Source organism: Fukomys damarensis, unplaced genomic scaffold, assembly GCF_012274545.1.
Source record: "Fukomys damarensis isolate Sample0158 unplaced genomic scaffold, DMR_v1.0_HiC HiC_scaffold_4, whole genome shotgun sequence".
Lineage (NCBI taxonomy): Eukaryota > Metazoa > Chordata > Mammalia > Rodentia > Bathyergidae > Fukomys > Fukomys damarensis.
Genome location: NW_022900916.1, coordinates 20463397 through 20482261, shown reverse-complemented (window position 1 = coordinate 20482261; position 18865 = coordinate 20463397). Strand labels below are relative to the sequence as shown.

At 36.6% G+C, this 18865-nt stretch overlaps 1 protein-coding gene across 1 annotated transcript in view; it reads left to right on the top strand.

The window, feature by feature from the left end:
- Positions 1–769: 769 nt before the first annotated feature.
- The window catches only part of Snx13 (sorting nexin 13), a 120436-nt gene continuing 102340 nt past the window's right edge, over positions 770–18865 (top strand). The window contains exon 1 of the mRNA XM_010643332.3: positions 770–843. Coding sequence (XP_010641634.2) covers positions 832–843 — 12 coding nt within the window. The 5' untranslated portion in view covers positions 770–831. The remainder of the gene's footprint in view (positions 844–18865) is intronic.

The following is an 18865-nucleotide window of genomic DNA, read 5'->3' as shown; positions in this document are numbered from 1 at the left end:
CACCTAATTAGCAGCGTCCTGACTCGAAGGGCCAGGATCAGGGTAAAGCCGATATGCCCGTATCACATCTACAACCTGTCGCGCACCCCTGTAGAGAGGAGAGCACTCACTGAGGATTGGTAGAGACAAAGGAAAGTTTCTGTCAAAGTTTCGGACAGAAGGACTGCGCGGGGAGCGGCTTCAGATCACCCTCGGAGCCCAGGCGGTGAAGGACGCTCTTCGGTATCCGCGGGCCCAGGGAGACGCGCGATGGAAGTTTTCCCTGCAGGGAATCTGCTTCCTCGCTCCCAAGACGCCCGCGGTCCGCAACGCCACCAGGCCAAATCTCGGCCTCTGCCAGTGTCGCTCCTCCCCAGGGCTGGCCTAACCCGGCGTGTGGAGAAGGACGAGCGACCTCCGCGGATCCGAACGCCGAACCCTGCGCGACCGCGGCGCCTGGGATTCTCTCCACTCCCAGCGGTCCCTGCTTGGCCCGGGCGCCCAAGCCCTGGGTGCTCTGCCCCAGGGTGCAGTGGGCGGGCCAGCGCCCGCCTCCGCTTCTCCGCGCGCCGGCGCTATGGAGACAGTCACGAGACTCCGGCGGCTCCCACGCCGGCCAATGGGGGCGCACGTCGCGGGGAGACGCGGACGTCGCTCATCCAAGATGGCGGCGCGTCCGTCGCGAGCAGCCGGGCCGGGGGGAAGCCAGCGAAGCCGAGTAAAGCCGCCGCCCGGGAGGAGACTGAAGGAACAGTTGCCGCCGTTGGCGGCGGCCCGGACAGTTTTCGCTGCTGCTACGGCTGTTGCCATGCGGCGAGGGTAGGAAGGACCTCACTTCCCCGAGGTGTAATAATGTTAACAGAGGTAAGCGGCGACGGCGGCCAGTGTTTACCTGTGAAATGGGAAGGGGGCCGGCGCCAGCCCGTCAGAGACCACCATCTCTGGCCGGTGGGCTCGACCCTCCGCCTCGGGTTTCTGGGCTGGAGGAGCTGCGGGGATCCTACAAGTGCCCCCAGAGTAGGAGCTGTGCTGACTCAACAGAGTCCCACCGCCTCCGGCTCCGGTGCCTCGCCTTTTGCAGTTGCCACTCGCCAGTCGCTCCTTGCGCTGGACTCCCGCCTGCTGTCGGTGCCTCCCAACTCACCGTCCCTTCCGGTGTCCCCTTACACTCTGCTCTGTGGCAGCGCTGCTCCTCCGCCGTACTGCCCCTTGCTGCACCCCTGCAGTTTGCCCGAGGTCTCACTTCGCGGGCTCCGCGGCCCTGCCCCTCCTGGCTCGGTCAGCATTCAGGGTTTGTCGCTTGGCCAGACCGGTTCGTTCTCCACTCCCTCCTTTGCTTCGGGGAGTGGACCTTTTCCCTGAAGCTTCACTTGCGTACTTCGGTGTTACCCCCTCCCCCACGTTCTGTCATCTTTCGTTTAAATCGTCGTAATCACAAAAGTTTAACATCTTCCTTCTTGATTTGCGTCTGGCCCCTTTGCAACTCTCTGTGGAACAGTTTTCTCCTTGGACCTGAAATGGAAGTAGAGCAACAGTGACGAGCCAATCAATTTCTGTTTTCTACTGCCTACTACTGTCCCTTGCAAAAACCAGACTTTTTGAAGAAGTAATTTGCCTCTACTAGCAGTACTGTAAGGGGAAGAACTAAATTGCTGTAACTGGTTACGTGACCCAAAGTTTGTACAGTTAAATATAGTGGTATATTTTTAGGAGTAGGCATCGTAGAACGTAAGATACTGAAGCTTGTGGATTTAATAAAATACTTTCTTAGAAGCTTTTTGCTTTAAGCATTGTGAGGAGCTTGATGTCAGTAACTGGTTTGGGCATCTTTGTGGGCTGAATTGGGGATAGGAAACCGTTTTAATGGGCAGTAGGAAGCAGTCCTATGTGTACCAAAAAGGAAATAAAAGTTATTTGTAGATGAGTGGCTTTTATTGTGTAAAAAGGGTTGATAAATTACTTGGCTTTCTGAGTCCTTGTAATTTAACTGTGAGAAACGTCATACATTGGTGTTTGCTCTTAACCTATGCACATAGTCTGGCATATGATGTGTTTGGTAAGTCTTTATTGGTTGATTGTAATTCTGACTACTTATTTGGAGTAATTAGAAGTTTGCTTTATATTTCCAGATTCCACAGACTTCATTCCTGCAGTCAATTTCATTGTCAGAGACTGTGACTATATGTTTCTGCTGCTATTAGTACAGTAGTTAAAAAAAAAAAAACATTTAGCAGAAGTTCTGTTTTTACCTTAAGTGTGACATTTTGATGAGAATACATAGTCTTGCAAGTTTTTAGTGTTGTGTTTAATGTACAATATTTTATGAAATTATCTTTTGATAAAACTTGGCTTAAAATTTAAGGGGATATTAATACTTTCATATGAAAATAGTATCTAGTAAAATGCTAATGTCTTAATTTAGACTGAACTTTCCAAGCTTTTGTGCTTTAATATAATTTTACATTTAAATGAAATATTTTACACATAAATCAATGATGATAGTAAGTCGCACGTCTGTGCTTTGTGCCTGCGTGTACTTTGTAGATGGTTGCAGTTGGTAGAACCAACATCCCTACTTTGGTGGTTGTCATTCTGTTAACTGCTCCTGCTGCAAAGTAAGACCCAGATTACACTGTACTTGTATTATCATCTGTGGTTTCAAGTAGTTATTTTATAGCTGAAATTGAAGCCTGGGGACTTGTCCAAGGTCAATCATTAATAACGTAGTTGAATCTGGAATCTCATCCCTTGATTGTCAGTACAGAAAACTGACCATTTTTTTCAGCTGCAATGCAATGATTAGTATTCACGTCTCTTGATAGATTTTAAAACGTGCCACTTGCTTATCTGAAAATTGTCAGTAGTTAAATTGAGAAATTGTCAGTACTTGAAAAAGTCTTTGCTTAACCTCAGCATTTACCTTTTTCTCTTAAACAAGGGTTCTAAGTTGTAAAAAATATACCTGAAATATTTTAGATTAAAAATTTTGATAAATACTGCTTATAAAAATTAATAGTGTGGTACTTCTTTTTAGCTGTGAATTAATCTGTGAGCTACTTTGAAAGAAAGTCCTGTCTTTCTGTTAGTAATGTTCAGCAAGCATTTTCTGTGCTCAGAAAGTAGTGAATTCTACTGTGTAATTGGTTCCTTTATATCAGCATTAAGGTAGGCGATATGATCTGCACTCATGAGGTGGGAAACAGATTAAGAAAGTTAAAATGGTTTGTTTAAAATCATGTAACAGGCGTTAGAGCCACCTCTTATTCAAAATTATGTACTTTTTTTTATGGCCCAGTATGTAATGTATCTTTTTTTTTTTTTGTAGCCAATACTAGTATACCCTTTTTGGTATTTTTTTAAGGAGGTGAGGATACTCAGTAAATAGAACATGATAACAGCAATGATAAATATTTATATGAAACCTTAATTTTGCATTTTTCAAAGTATATCTTTATCAAAACCATTTCAGAAATGATAAACCACACCACCTATCAAAGTTAAGCTAAAAGGAAAAGTTTCTCAATTGAGCAAACTAATATGTACATTGAACTTTGAAACCAATGAAAGATATTAGGTAAGTGTGCATTGAAAGGACAGGCCCAGTTATATATTTCTCATTGCTAACTTTTTGGTTTCAATTTGTACCCTTATAAATACAGATGAGTTATTTGCAAAGGTTGCTAATTGTATGAATGTACTTGTGTGTTTTTTCATGTTTCATACAAAGGTGAAATACACATCTAGCATATGCACATGCACACACACACACACACACACACACTTTAATGCCCAGTTGAACATTTTTTCCTTCTGTCTTTGCCTTTGTTAAGAGTTTTTTCTATCACATTTGGCAAAAACTTTGTCATGTATACTCAAGAATACTTAACTTTCTATCCCTCTCCCCAGATCAACTTTTTATGTCAAAATTAGGGCCCAGGATATTTGTTTACCTGAGATTTTTTTTAATTAGCTTGAATTCTCACTGCATTAGAATGTAATGAATTATTTATTAGTGAATTTTCATCATCCTTTTAAAATTTTTCTTAAGATTTCAAAAGCTATTAAGATTATGAATTTGAGAATTTGTAATGAACTAAAGGTACAGAAGATATGGGAAATTATGCTGAATTGATTCAAGTGCTGCAGAATGCTCTGGAAGTTCTTGCATAAAAACCAAGTAGCTTTTTGTTACTAGTTCTGTGCTCTTTTCTTTTCTTTTCTTTTTCTCTCTTTTTGGTACTGGGGATTGAACTCGGGCCCTTGCACTTGTGAGGCAGGTGGAGGAACCACTGAGCCAAAAACCTGGCCCCTGTGCTTTTAAAAGTAGTGGATAAAAAATGTTATTGATTGTGAATGTGGGGGCATTAAGCGAATGTTAAATACTCCCCCGCCCCCGTATCTGGGATCGAACTTAGGACCTTGCGCTTGCAAGGAAGGTGGCAACACCAATGAGCTACCCTGGACCCTAAAAAGGTTATATTTATGTTCAGTTATATCCATTCAGATTTACTGATTTTTAGATACTAATACTAATTGTCAATTTTGAGTGTAACAGGTATGAAACAGTTGGGGAAAGTCATAAACCGCAGACTTTTAGAAATCTCTGGTATTTAAAAAGGATTTTATAAAGGAAGTCAATAGAGTCAGTCTGGTTTGCTGCTATAAGCACAACATTGTTTAGCATCTTTTGAGTAGCCAAGATGAGTATTGCTATTTTCCAAGAATTTAAAAATTTTGCATGAATGTTATATTACATTGATGATAATATTTGCATACATTTATGAGGTATAATGTGATGTTTTGAAACATACAGTGTGGAAGGAATATTTAAGTTAAGCTAACACACCCATAACTTCACTTATTTTTTGTGGCAAGATGTTTGAATTATTCTTAGTTATTTTAAAATATATAGTATATTATTACTGATAATAGTCACCTTGTTCCGTTGTTCTCAAGATTTCCTTCCTCTGAAACTTTATCATTTTGACCAATAATTTCCCCTGTCCTCCTGACAGTCATTCTTCTCTATATCTCTGAGTTCAGCTTTTTAAATTCTACATGTGACATCACACAATGTTTATCTTTCTTTGTCTGCTTTATTTTACTAAGCATAATGTCCTCCGTGTTGATTGTTCATCTTGGATACTTAGGTTGATTCATATCTTGGATATTGTGTGCAGTAGTGCAATGCATGTAGAAAGGCAGATATCATTTGATATATTTACTTGAAGTCTTTGGACATATACTCTGGGATTGCTAGATCATGTGGTAGTTCTATTTTTAGTTTTTTGAGCAACTTACATATCATTTTCTATTACCACCAACAGTGTACACAAGCGTTCCCTTTTCTCCACATGCCAATATTGTTATCTTTCATCTTGAAAATAGCCACTCTGACAGGTATCAAGTAACATTTCATTGTGATATTTATTTGCAGTTTCCCATTTACCTGTTGACCTTAAATCTTCTTTTGAGAAAAGTGCCTTCATGTCTTCATGTCTGTTTATTTTTCTTGGAGTTGGGGATTGAACCCAGAATCTGTCACATGCTAGGGAGGCTTTCTGTCACTGAGCTACATGTATATTACTGCCCTTTGTTCCAAAGTTTGATGACCATTTTGCCATAGATCCTGATAAAGGATGGTTTCTTTAGCAATACACTCACTGTATGTATACTATATAAAATTTCTTTTGTTTATTTTATTTGAGGAAATAAGGGGTTAAATTTTGGAGTGGAAGTAGGAAATAAGTAGGTTTAAAGATTTAAGGCATTTGTTTGTGCATTATAGGGCCCCTGCAAATGTGTCACCTTTCATTGCTTAATGTAAAACTATCAGCATGTGCATACATTTTGCAGAGGGCTATTATGTCTTAATTTAATCAAATTATTAGCTTACATAGTATATGTGTCATTTATAGTTTATAGAATAGAGAGAATTCTCTTAGTAAAAGGAGAAGAAAAAGGGTATGAGAGGATTTTGAAATAGATTGCTTTAGGTGGAATCAACTAAGCTTCCTCAACTAATTCTGAAAAAGCAGAGAGGGTGAGCTTCTGGAAGGCATAGAAAATAGGTTCTGTCATGAAAGTTTCTAGTGCTAGGCACTAACTAGCCATTTGATGGTGAAGCAAAGTGCTACTTTATAGCTTCCTGAGCGAAGTTCTCAGATTATGGCTTTTTAAATTGTGTTTTGGTTTCACAGACCATGCATGAAGTTGCCTTGTCACTTGGCAGTGATGTAGAATTATTTTGGAGTCAGGTTTAATTTTGATAATCATGGTCTTAAATATTTGAAAGGAGAGGTACTTTGAATTGAAGCAAGTGGATGGACAGCTTTTAAATAGTAAGTGGTTGAAATTGACTAAATAGGTTAAAATTGTAGTTTTGCGTATTTAAGCCCATCAACATATTACAGTACTGTGTGAGGCAACACACAAATTAACCTATATGTTAAGCATTAAAAGGGATGAGTCCTTACTTTACCATTTGTTTATATGGGATGTTGGGGAGGTTCTTTGAACTCTCTGAGCATTAGTTAACCTGTGTAAAACTGGGATAATAGTACCTTCTTAGATGTTCTCACAGTGGTATAAAATCAAATAAGGTAATGGAAGGTATGATACTTTGTAAATTGTCAGTCATACAGATATTAGTAGTTAATACTTCAGTTTTTTTATTTATATGCCTTGTATTAATATGAATTCCACTCTTGATCTCCATTTAGCTTTATTGTTCACTAGCTTCTTGGTGTATGGTTCCTTGGCCATGGGTACAGTTCAGGGAATGCAGGGGACTAAATGAAAGAAGAATAGACTGAGAGCAAGTATGATACATTAGTAAATGAGGGTAGAAAAAAAATTGTTTTGGTGTATGGTGGATTGAACCCAGGGTCTTCACACTGAGCTACATCTCCAGCCTTTAATTTTTTTTTTAATTAAAAAAAATCTTAAAAATGTTTAGATCAGGGTCTCACTGAATTTCTAGGTTGCCCAAATCAAACTTCAAATTGTGATCCTTCTTCGTGAGCTGCTCGTGGTGCTGTGATTAGAAGCATGCACCAGTATGCCTGGCTCTTTATTTTATTATTATTTTTTTTTTAACAGGGTATTGCTAAGTTGCCCAGCCTGTGCTTTAACCTACAATCCTTCCACAGTCTTCCAGATTGCTGGAATTTCTCAAAGAGAAGCTCCCCAAAATGTTTTGAAAACGGTGACTCCTTTTTGAGGGTGAGCAGTCATTTGTGTGTACCTATTTTGAAATGTTTGTGGGAAATCTTTAGTTACTTTCTAATCAGCCCTGGTAACTTCTTAAAATGAAAGTTGTTATTTAGGATAATACAAAGTTTTGGTTATAACTTGTATTGGAGATTGATTTTTGAATTAATCTGTTCAACAAACACAAATATACCTACTTTGTGTTAGGCACATGCTAAGGAGTTCTGGTTTGGATGGAGTTAGACTGGAAGCCTGCCCTCAGAAATCTTGCTGTCTCGTGTTGAGTTCTCTGCCTCTTTGGCTATTACAGTTGATGCCTTGCAGTGTTTTTTCCCTCCCTTTGGTCAGACCAAAACAAAAAATATGATTAAGATGTAAAAAATTAAAGGGAAGAAAAGATTGGAGAATGTAATTAAAAGGTAAGTATGACTTGGATCACCTTTACAACTCTAGGTAAAAATCTACTATCATTTGGGGCTGGGGATTTTGCTCAGTGGTTCTGCCACCTGCCTCAAATGCAAGGTCCCCAGTGTGATCCCCGGCACCCCCCCCCCAAGTGCTACTATCATTTGGTTGACAGCTCTGAAATGAGCTTCTTAGAACTGAAGAATCCACCTATCTCTACTGTCTGTAATTGCTTGAAGATAATTTATAGTGAGGTTGGGTTTGTGTAGTACACAGAAGAAAAATGAAAATTTTGTGAATCCTTTTTATTTAGTGGTGCTAGAGAACAAACAAGGGCCTTAGCATGCTAGATAAGAGTTTCTTACTGAGCTACATCCCCTTCTCCTGTGAATCTGTGTTTTGTTTTTGCTGAAAACACTGTGATGCAAGTCTCCGAGATTGGTTGTATTGTTTAGTTTTCCATTGCTGGACAAAATACCTGACATTTTCAACTTAGAGGAGAGGTTTATTTGGCTCACGGTTTCAGGATTCAGTCCATAGTAGGCTACCCCAAGGCTGGAATGTTATGTTAGAGCAGAGCAGGGAACAGGGCCAGAGAGGCAGGGTCTTAGAACTAGTATCCAAAGTCATGCCTCCCCGACTCACATACCTACATTAGAAATGTTCTTTGCTAATCTCCTAAGTGGCTCTCAAGACAATCAAGTGGACAGCCCAATTTTTTTTCTTTTTTTCTTTTCATTGAGTTTATTGGTACAATCTAGGTATACAATACAGTTACATTCATCATTGGGATTCTGTACCTTTACATAATAGGTCTTGATTCTCATTTTTTCCCCTTGTCCCTGCCCTCCCTTCACCCCCTCCTCCCCTCCCTATTTACAAACACTTTATTTCCATTTTTTCAGCTTCTCATATTTTTTTTTCCTCTCCCTTATTACCTTTATGGACAGCCCAATTTTAACTGTCATATGGCCTATCAAATTTTACTGAAAGACTGCTGAATTCCCTAATAAAAGTAATAATTGGCCCCCTGCTCCTGCCTCCACATGTTATATATTTATTTGTTTATTTTATGTTTTTCCTACTAGATTGCTCTTGAGGTTACAGTTAAAGTTGTATCCACTTAAGAGTTTGACTCTACTAGGTCTAACTACATGTTGAATTAATGAATTTAATTCCCTCAAGAAAAATTGAGATGAAAGTAAAAAATTACTAAGATAAAATTAAACTATCACAGAATCAGCTATACATAATTGACTACTTTTTTTTCTATTTGACCTTTTATACAGTAAGGGCCTGGCAATTGAGTTCTGTTTGAGATTTAGTAGGACAAAAGAAAAATATCGAGGGGTTTTAGTTAGGAATATAGTTGTCTTAATTTTCCTACAGGGAAAAATATGATTGAGGTTTTATTTTGATATAAACTTATAAATGCAAGGAGCTTTATTTTATATCTTTTATTACTTGATATTTGTTATGATTTCATGGGTACTTAATCCATAAAATTTTTTATCTCTGACCTAGATATACTTAAAGCTTTGTTACAATATTACTATAATGCTGATTTTCATGGCAGTTTGTTGAGTGTTTTGGCTTGTAGGAACTTTATTGCTTCCTTGAGATTTTACAGATACATATGAGAAGATGTTTGATTATGGATTTGAGAGTTGGAAATTATAGGAACACAAATGCTTAGCCTCTTGACTAAAATGCCTTTTAAGGCCAGTGTTACAGTACTGTTAAGTCATTTTATTCACCTATAGTTCTGTTGTATACAAAAGTAATATGTGCCAGAAAAGTTCAATGAAATATTTTACTCTCTTCAGTTTAATCTATGAAATAATCTATGTAATAAACTTTTGAAGTTACTGAGAGGCTCATATATATCGATTTTGATAGTTCATCATTGTTTTTTTTTTTGGTTTTTTGAGACAGGGTCTCACTATGTAGTTGAGACTGAACTGGAACTCACTATGTAGACCACGGTGGTCTCGAACTCACAGCAATCCTCCTTCCTCAGCCTCTGGAGTGCTGGGATTACAGGCGTGCGCCACCATGCCTGGCTCATCATTGTTGATTTACTGTACTGTTTTCTCTTGATTTTACGAGAGATTCTTGTGCGTCTGACAAAAACCTTAGGTAAATCCTGCTTTGCTTTTGACCTTAGTCCTGCATTTTTGAGGAGTCTTTGGATATTGCTGTATTTAATCCTAAATTGGTTTTGTTCCTGAAACACTGGAATTATTTTTAACCTGCTTGTGGTTCGGCACAGGATAGGTATACCAATTCTTTGTATTGTCACTTATTTTCAGGCTACAGTTGTGTGACAACATGCATGTGTGGAGAATATGGAGGCTTGGAAATTGTAAGAAGTGGTACTGTGGAAGAGTTAAATATGAAATAAAACTTCATATCTTTGTTATTACAAAAGTTTTAGGTACTAATAACCTGATATTATGTGTTATCCACTTTGTAATTTGTTTTTGATTTCCCTTCCTGAGTGAGATAGCTTTTTTCTCATATTTTTTCTCAGCTGAGAAACACCTTTGATGTTAAATCAGACTGCAATGTTAATATAATCAGCTAATTTTATATCTGATCTTTTCCTCCTGCAGTACCTAAGTGTTCAACACTTGATACTGTTGTAGCTGGGTATGATGGCACACTCCTATAATCCTAGCACTTAGGGGACTGAGGCAGAGATCACTGAGTTCAAGGCCATCCTGAGCTGCTTGGTGTGTTCAAGGCCACCCTAAACTATATAGCAAGATCTTGTCTCAAACAAAACAAAACGACACAAAACAAAGATTAAAAACAAAAACAAATCCCATGGAAGTCCTGTTAGGAGAGGCAAATGAAATGGACTACAGGGAGGTTGGCGGGCACTTGAAGGACAGAATTCAACAAAGATAAAGAAATAATAAACTTTACAAATAATGGGTATTGGTAAATAAAAGCTTTAGAAAAACCAGTAAGCGTTGAGAGTATATTTTATGAACAAAAAATCTCTAGAAATTTATGTCTCATAACACAGAATATTTAGTTAAATAAGAGGCACTAATAATGCAAGGTTTATATGACTGTGTGAGTTTATCTTTGTACTAGGACTCAAAGCATTGATCATCTTTGTGTATCACAAATTGAATTTTTGAAAAAATATGAACACCTTTGCTTGAGAGTGATGGGTGGTGTCAGATTACTTGGATTTGAATCTATGTCTTGTCGCTTCCAAGCATGTTAACCTTGGAAAGTTTACTAACCTTTCTGAGCCTCAGTTTTCTCATCTATATGACTTATACATTAGTGGTACTTTTCCTATTGGATTTTATGACAAGAGAAGTAAGACATATTAAGCACTGTGCAGTATTTCCCACAGTAACATTGAGCAAATACTAGGTTTTACTGTTTCCTTTAATACAGATGGCAAGCGGTTTATTTTCAAAACTTAGCATTTAATGTTTGAAGTTGTTTTTTGTATACTGTCTTTGTTTCATTGAGGAAATTTTAAAATTTTAAACAAAGTAATTCTTTTTGGCCCAGATGATCTGTTTCCTTACTTTCTCAGTTTTTCTGATTTTCTAATTTATGTATTGCATTTCCAAAGTGAATACTAAGACTAGGTTTAGATTGACTATCAAGCAGAAATCAAGAGGGATGACACTAGTCTAATATGAATTGGTCATAATCAGAAATTTTGATTAGCCATTCTGTTTCTTGTGGTCACTAATTCTTTGAGGGTAGATGAAAGAGAAAAATTATAGTAAACTCCACTCATATTTTTAAAATGCTATTATATAACGGTGACATGGAAAGTACTGATTCTTGGGAATTTGATAGTTTTTGTAAAATTTCAGGAAATCAATTAGAGTTGAAGTTATTTTATGATTTATTAAATTGTATTGTCTTATAGGGAACAGAAAGGTGAAGACTATTAAAACAATTTTTTCTTAGTATGTACTTGGCTTGTTGGTTATTAATAGTACTGTGTGGTAGGTTAAAAATGATTTAGGACTAGGTTATTGCAAATAAACTTATATTTAAGTAAAGCAAAATTATTGATGTTTAAGAATGTAAACAATTTCAGTCCCTTTATATAACAGCTCCTTATATTTTATGAGTAAGGCAAATTGTTATACTCAAAGAGTAGAGGGTACCAGTTTCTATAACATTTTAGTTAGGTGGAGATTATGCCATCAAGGATCTCTGTGAGTAACTCTATGTCTGTCTCTGTCCTTTTTATATTTACTTTTTTCTTTCTTGTCACTTTTGTGCCTATATCGATCTCTCTGTCTGTTTACTTTTGTCTTTGTCTTGTGTATGTATAAAGGCTTGCAGATGCTCTCTCAGTTTTTTCCCCAGTTACTCTTTCTTCCCCTTCTCCAATAAATTATAAAGGCCATAATCAAGAGTATCTCATTTCTTTTTTTTTTTCAGCTTTAATTGAGTTTATTGGTACATTTTAGAGATACAGTACAGTTACATTCATTGTTGGGATCTTGTACCTCTACATGACAAGTCTTGATTCTCATTTTTTCCCCCTTGTCCCTGCCCTCCCTTCACCCCCTCCTCCTCTCCCCATCTACAAACACTTTATTTTACAAACACTTTATAAGAGTATCTCATTTCTTATGTTATACTTCATTTAAAGGACTAAAAATAGTTTTCTTTTGTTAATTTACAAGGTGAATAAATAAAATGGTTTATATTTTTTCTTAAGCAGTTCAGCCCAGTATAGGTATTTTTCTTGCTTTCATCTTGCCTGAATATTAAGACTCATAATCTTTGAATTAAATGAACACTAATGAGTTTATTATTTAACTATGTTAAGAGTATCTTTCACTTTCAGAGTCAGAATCATTGATATAATATTGACTGTTAATGTATAGCCCTCAGGATTATGAAGAAATTTTTCTTTGTGTGAACTCTAAAACTTCCGCTGTAATTTATCTTTATACTTATAAAATCTATATCACATTCTTGAAGGGTTTAAGATATTAGGGTCAGATGACTTCTAGTTTTTCTAATAATATAATTTGTTAACTCTTTAAATTTTTATTTGATTATTCAGATATTGTGAGCAGAATTTTGCCTGTCTTTAAAAAGAAAAAAGAAACTGCTTGGTAGCATTTAAACAGAGTTCATTTCATACTTGGATTCCGTGACTCAACTGTTTCTTCTGTGGAATATGTTAGTGATAAAAATTATGCCATAGGGTTGTCAGAATTAGTTATATTTCACTCAGTTAGCAAAGCTCTTGGCCAGTTATAAGCATTTAGTAAATGACTATTTGTAGTGTTTTAGAAGGAGCTCCTTTTTCAAGAAGATGAAGGATTAAGAGATTTGTAACAATTCAGTTACTCTGTACATTAAGAATTGAACTTCAGCTACTGTGGTAGGCTTGTGTTATTTTGAATTCTCCCTGGAATTATAAATTATGGGAAAAAGTAGAAGTTACCAGCTGTAAATATTGGGAATACTAGTCTTGTGTTAGAGTCCTGTGTGAATGAGGGATAAATAGGGTTCATTTTTGAATGTGGCCTGTTTTATTTTTGTCAGTGAACTGCTGTGATATGATGTGTTTAGTGGAAGAACACTTGTGCATGGAAATCTTCTGTTGTATAAACTGAATCTATTTTTTACAATTGTTATACTAAAGACACGTAAGATGATTCTATGTAACTGAGCTTAGTTTTTAAGTATGAGATAATAACAATTTTGATGTTGGAAGATCCTAGGGTGGGTAAGCAGTAGATTGTTAGATTAGAAATGCCAAGTGCATTACTGTGTTATGTCAAAATGATACATTTTACTTTTGTTTAATGCCACACAGTCAGAGGGAATCTAAAGAGAACAAGGTATTATGGAATTTGAAATTATGGAGACACCTAGAAATTAAGAAGATTTTAATTTCCTTCTTGATTTTTTTTTTCTTGCCTTGAAAATGTAGTGGAGTAATGCCTCTTTTCCGCATGAGAACATTTCTATAGTTAATTATAAAAAAGAGTAAATCAAGACCTTCTTATTACTCTGAAATTTACAATAAATGATTTAAATACAATTTTACAAAATTTAAATTGTTGAGTATTTTATAAGACAATTTTAATTGTTTCTAAGGATATATTTAAAATTACGAGTAACAATTTTCAGCCATTTAAAATCTTATGTTGATAGAAATCCATTTTTTCCCTTTTTCTACTTGTTTTTCTATATATTTTGACTTTTTAGGTAGAGTATCATAACTTAGAGATCATACCATTTTCATGCAAAAACTCATTTCTGTTGTTTAAGCCTTGAGTAGGTTATATAGAGGTTTCATTTCTTTACATATTTACAACTAATTTTTCTGTGATACATGTACACTTTAAGAAGTGGGCGCACATGTATGTATCACCAATGAGCTGAAGGTTCCTTTGCTCAGTTTGGACAGAGACTATGTAAAGGCAAAGCGTAGCTACCTTGAGGTTGTACAGGCTTTCTCTTTCAGTGGCCCTTAATGTTACAGCTCTGAACTTTTAGTACCAATGCATCCTAGCCCTTAAGCGTTACCGCTGTAAGTGTTACAGGTCTTGATGTTACAGCTCTTGAAGGCTTCTAGATATCCTTATCAGTTCTTCAGCAACCAAGGCTCATCGCTCCCTTGGCAGCTTTCCAGAGCTCTTCCAGCAGCTTCTGCTGCCTCAGTGGGATTCTTGTGCTGATTACCTGAGGTTACCGCAGGTCTGCAGATTTCCATAGTTCTCAGTCTCTGCCTGTCCCTGTAGCTCTTGCCTCTTCATTGTTCTGACTCTCTGGAGTGGTTCTGGGCTAATGGCTCCTGGCGCTGTCGGCTGTCCACTTTGTCCTAAGTAGAACTTGAGCTTAGAAGCTAAACACACTTTTCAGAATGGTTCTGCAGTTTGAACTGAGGTTTTGACCCCAGCATTTTCCTGGAAGCCTTTTCCCCATTGAAGTCACCTGAATGAGGCAGTACAGAGGTATTAGCACACTGAGAAGGACTTGAGAACACTGCATCTGTAGAGGAAGAGCAACTCTGTGCATGCTCAATTTCCTGCATTTTGGGAACTTTTGAAGTAGTGACAGAGAAGAGGGGGATCATCTGTAAGTTACAAATCAGAGTCATCTGGAGTGGCTGTGTGTTGAAGTCATCTCGGACAAGTCTGTGTTTTAAGCCTGCTACTGCCAAGACAGATATCTCCCCTAGAGTCCATGGAGCATCTAGGACAGCTTCAGCTGGCCAACTATGGAGAACTGGCTACGTGGTTGACAACTTCCATGTTTCTGCTTAAATAGTGGGGCTAAAATTGTGACTGCTACTACCTCTTTGGAGGAGTCTCCAGGATTGTTGGCCATACTGACTTTGGCTTATTGGGATTTGGGGATTTTAGGGACACCAGCATTGACCCTAGGTCTCTTCCTGATGTTTTCTCTGTTGCTGTGGTCCTCTGCCACTCCAGAGAGGTAAAGAGAGATGTGGCTGGTGGCTAGCTGTGGCTTCCATCAGGGCTGCAGGAGCAAGCCTGCTTTAGAATGTGGCTGCTGAGGCAACCACAGAAGTGGTGGAAAGATGCTGGAGCTGTTTGTACAGTCATTTTCAGGAATTCAGGGAGGGGCATGATGGTCAGCAGTCACTTCCTGCCCTCTCTGGCAATTAAAAGGGAAGGGGACATGTTGGCCCTGTGTTTTTGTCTCATATATATATATATAAGCAAATTCTAACCACCTGTCTTTACTTAATATATCTGGATTTACAGAATAATTTTGTTATGGATATTTGTGTAAAAATTAAAAATAAATATATTAATGTCATTACAAGATAACTGTGCTTGGCCTGGAGATTTAGCTCTGGTTCTGTGCCTGCCTCAAAAGTTCAAGATTCTGAGTTTGATCCCTGGTACGGGGGAAAAAAAAGAAAAGAAAACAAAACTGTGCTACATAATTAGTTTATTGCAGATATGCAAAGGTGGCTCATTATTAGGAAATACATTATTATAACAACATGATTAATTGATCAGTGGAGAAAAAACTAAAGTATACGAGTAAATGCCTACATGTACTTAATTAAATTTAGCTTTTGTTCCTAGTTTAAATTTTTAAAAAAATAAATAGAATATTTTAAAGTTGTATGTCAAAACAACTCTAAATGGCATACTTTATAAATTTTGCTTAGCTTTTCAAACACATATATAGCTTATAATTTTATCAATTTTGCCTGTTACATAGATAAATTATATTCTTGATTTAAAGGTTTGAACTTTACTGATCAGGTTGATACTTTTTATGCTTATCTTTCCTGTTTGGCTTGCTGTTTGATATTGCCAAATAAACTGATCTTTTCCAATTGATTTTACCTTTTAAAAAGATCTTTCTTAGGCCTAATTAATGCAGTGATGTATCATTCTTTCAGAATTTTATGGCTATTTTCTACATATAATTAGAATTTTTGTGATGTTTTATTTTTAGGGGAAAACTGATAATCTAAACAAAATTTTATGATAAAAATTTAAAAATTCAGAAACTGAAAAAATATTACCCAGAACTATATTAGTTCATTTTCCCATTACTAAAATGAAGTGCTGGAGACTTGGTGCTTATAAAGAAAAGGCTTATTTAACTCAGTTTTGGAAGCTGAAAGTCCAAACATAGTACTCACTCTGGTGAAGGTCCCTCTGTTTTTCTTCTCTGTAGTTTAGTCTTAATTTGAGATATAATTCACATATTACACAGTTTATCCAGCTGAAGTGTACAGTTAATTTTCTTTTGGTGTATTCACAGTTGTGCATCCATTATCACAGGTGTTGTAGAATACATTACTACAAACCCCTAACCCCTCACCTTTTTGCCTTAAAGCTCCCATTCTCTGTTCCTCATACCCCAGGCTGTCATAGATCTATGGCTTTTTCTCTTCTGGATATTTTGTATGAATGGAAGTATATAATATGAGGTCTTTTGTGACTGCTTTCTTTCACTTAGCATGTTTTCAAGGCTCATCCATGTCATATGCATAGGAACTTAAGATTTCTTCTTATTGCTGATAATTCCATTGTATGGCTATATCATATTTTGCTTACCCTTTCTACATTTGATTGATATTTGGTTTATTTCCACTTTTTGACTATGATGAAGAATGCTTCTGTGAACATTTGTATGAATTTGTGTACATGTTTTCATTTTTGAGGGGTATGTACCAAGGAATGGAATTGCTTGGTGATAATGGTAACTCTTAGCTTTTTGAGGAACTTCAAACTTTTTAAAACTGTCTGCACAATTTTATTTTATTTTGGTACTGGGGATCGAGCGTGGGACCTTGCACTTGCAAGGCAGTTGGCCGCACCACTGAGCTAAATCCCCAGCTTGCACAATTTTTATTCTCACTAGCAATACAAAATGGTTGTTTGCTCTATGTCCTCCCGATGACGGTCCTTTTATTATGTCACTTGTGGTGAGTGAGAAGTATTATAATTCTTTTCATTTGTATCTCCTTAGTTCCTAATGTTGTTGAACACTTTCCTGTACTTATGAACCCCTTGTATATCTTGTTCGGCTATATATGTCTGTTTGGATCTTCTCTACCCTTTTTTTTTTTCCTTTGGTACTGGGAATTGAACTCAGGGCCTCAAGCTTATAGGCACTGTGCCGCTGAGCTACATCCCTGGCCCATCAGATCTTGTGTGCCTTTTAAACTCTTTTATTCCTATTCAGTTGTAAGAGTTCTTTGTATATTCTGAGTTAAATTCTGTTTATATATGATTTTCATGGGTCACATTTTCATTTTCTTGATAATATTTGCAGCACAAAATTTGCTGATTTTGGTGTGGTTTAGTGTGTCTTTATGCTTTTGATGTCAAAAATTAAATTTCATAATGCATTTTTAAATAAATGTTAATTTTAATGGTGTTAAGTGTCACATATGTAAGTTAAAATAGATAAAAGAACTAAAATTAAGCCATTATAGTTTTCTTCAACTTGAGTTACAAATTTTTCTCATGAGTTTTACTATCATATATAGGTGGTGTGTGTATTTATAGGAGACTTCACTGAGGAGTTGAGGATGATAAAGGCCTGGGATTACATTGTACCAGTGCTGGATAATTAATTACTATGCTCTGTAGCAAAAACAAAAAGAAAACCACAGCAACTTAAAATTGGGCAATATTACAGTTTTCCCTTTCCCTGCTGTAAGTGTTCTTATTCTTTAGTTACTTCACTGAGAGGAGAAAGAATTGTATGATCTCAGGCAACTTTAGGGTGCTTATCCATTATTGTCTTTTTCCTCTGGGCATATTCATACCCTCTGGGTGTGAACTTTGGAGGTCTTTACTGGACTACCCCGTTCTTTTAGAAGCATTCCAGGTCCAGGAATCATGGTAGTTTTGAGGTTCTTCTCTTTTGTTTATGAACCAGCTGCCTTTTCACAAAGTCACTTGGCAGCACTGTTTATCCTCATCACCTCTGCCTTCTCATTGAAGTCTGAAAAACTCTGTTTGCCAATTAAATAATTAAACCATGACCCCATACAAATAGATTCAAATCGTTTTTAAGGTTATTTCTGTGTTAAACTGTCCTGGTTATTATCCTAATTTAACCAACTATTCTGTCTTGATTTTTCAAGCGAAATGTTAGTTTCACATTTTCTTTTTACATTTGGTAGAGTTCCAGTTTTTTGGTAGTTTTTGTAATAATCATTGTTTGGTAGAAATAAATGTTAGGATTAGTGTCTTCACTTAAATATTTTGAATGCATATATGTAAGATTGTTTAAGAATATGATGTGGTTTTTTTTAGCAAAATGGTATGTACTATCTAAAAATATTACAGTATTTTTGTACTATATTTCTATTTAAAAAATTATATGCTTCTTGAAAAATGAACCAGTGTAGAAATATACTATGTATGTATTGTTTACTTTTACCATTTTAAGATAATCTGTGTATCTGCTTCTGTATTTTTCTCTTTGCATGGACCTACATGAGAGAATGCTTATTAAATTTTTAAATATTTTTCTTAAAAGTAGTAATATAAATTCATCTGATAATTTTCATAAGTGTTTAGTTTCTGCACTAGTTTAGTTTTTATTGTTATACTCTGTAGTCTTCCTTTCTGCTCTGTAGATAATTTTGTAGTTCAGTGAATTGATTGGATGCAGAATTTAAGGGCAAGTGGAACATAATTATTGAGATGCTAGTTAATAATCAGAAGAAAGTAAACTGGTGTATATGTGTCACTTTGGAAAAAGAGGAGAATCTTGATTTCTCTCCCTCTCCCTCTCCCCT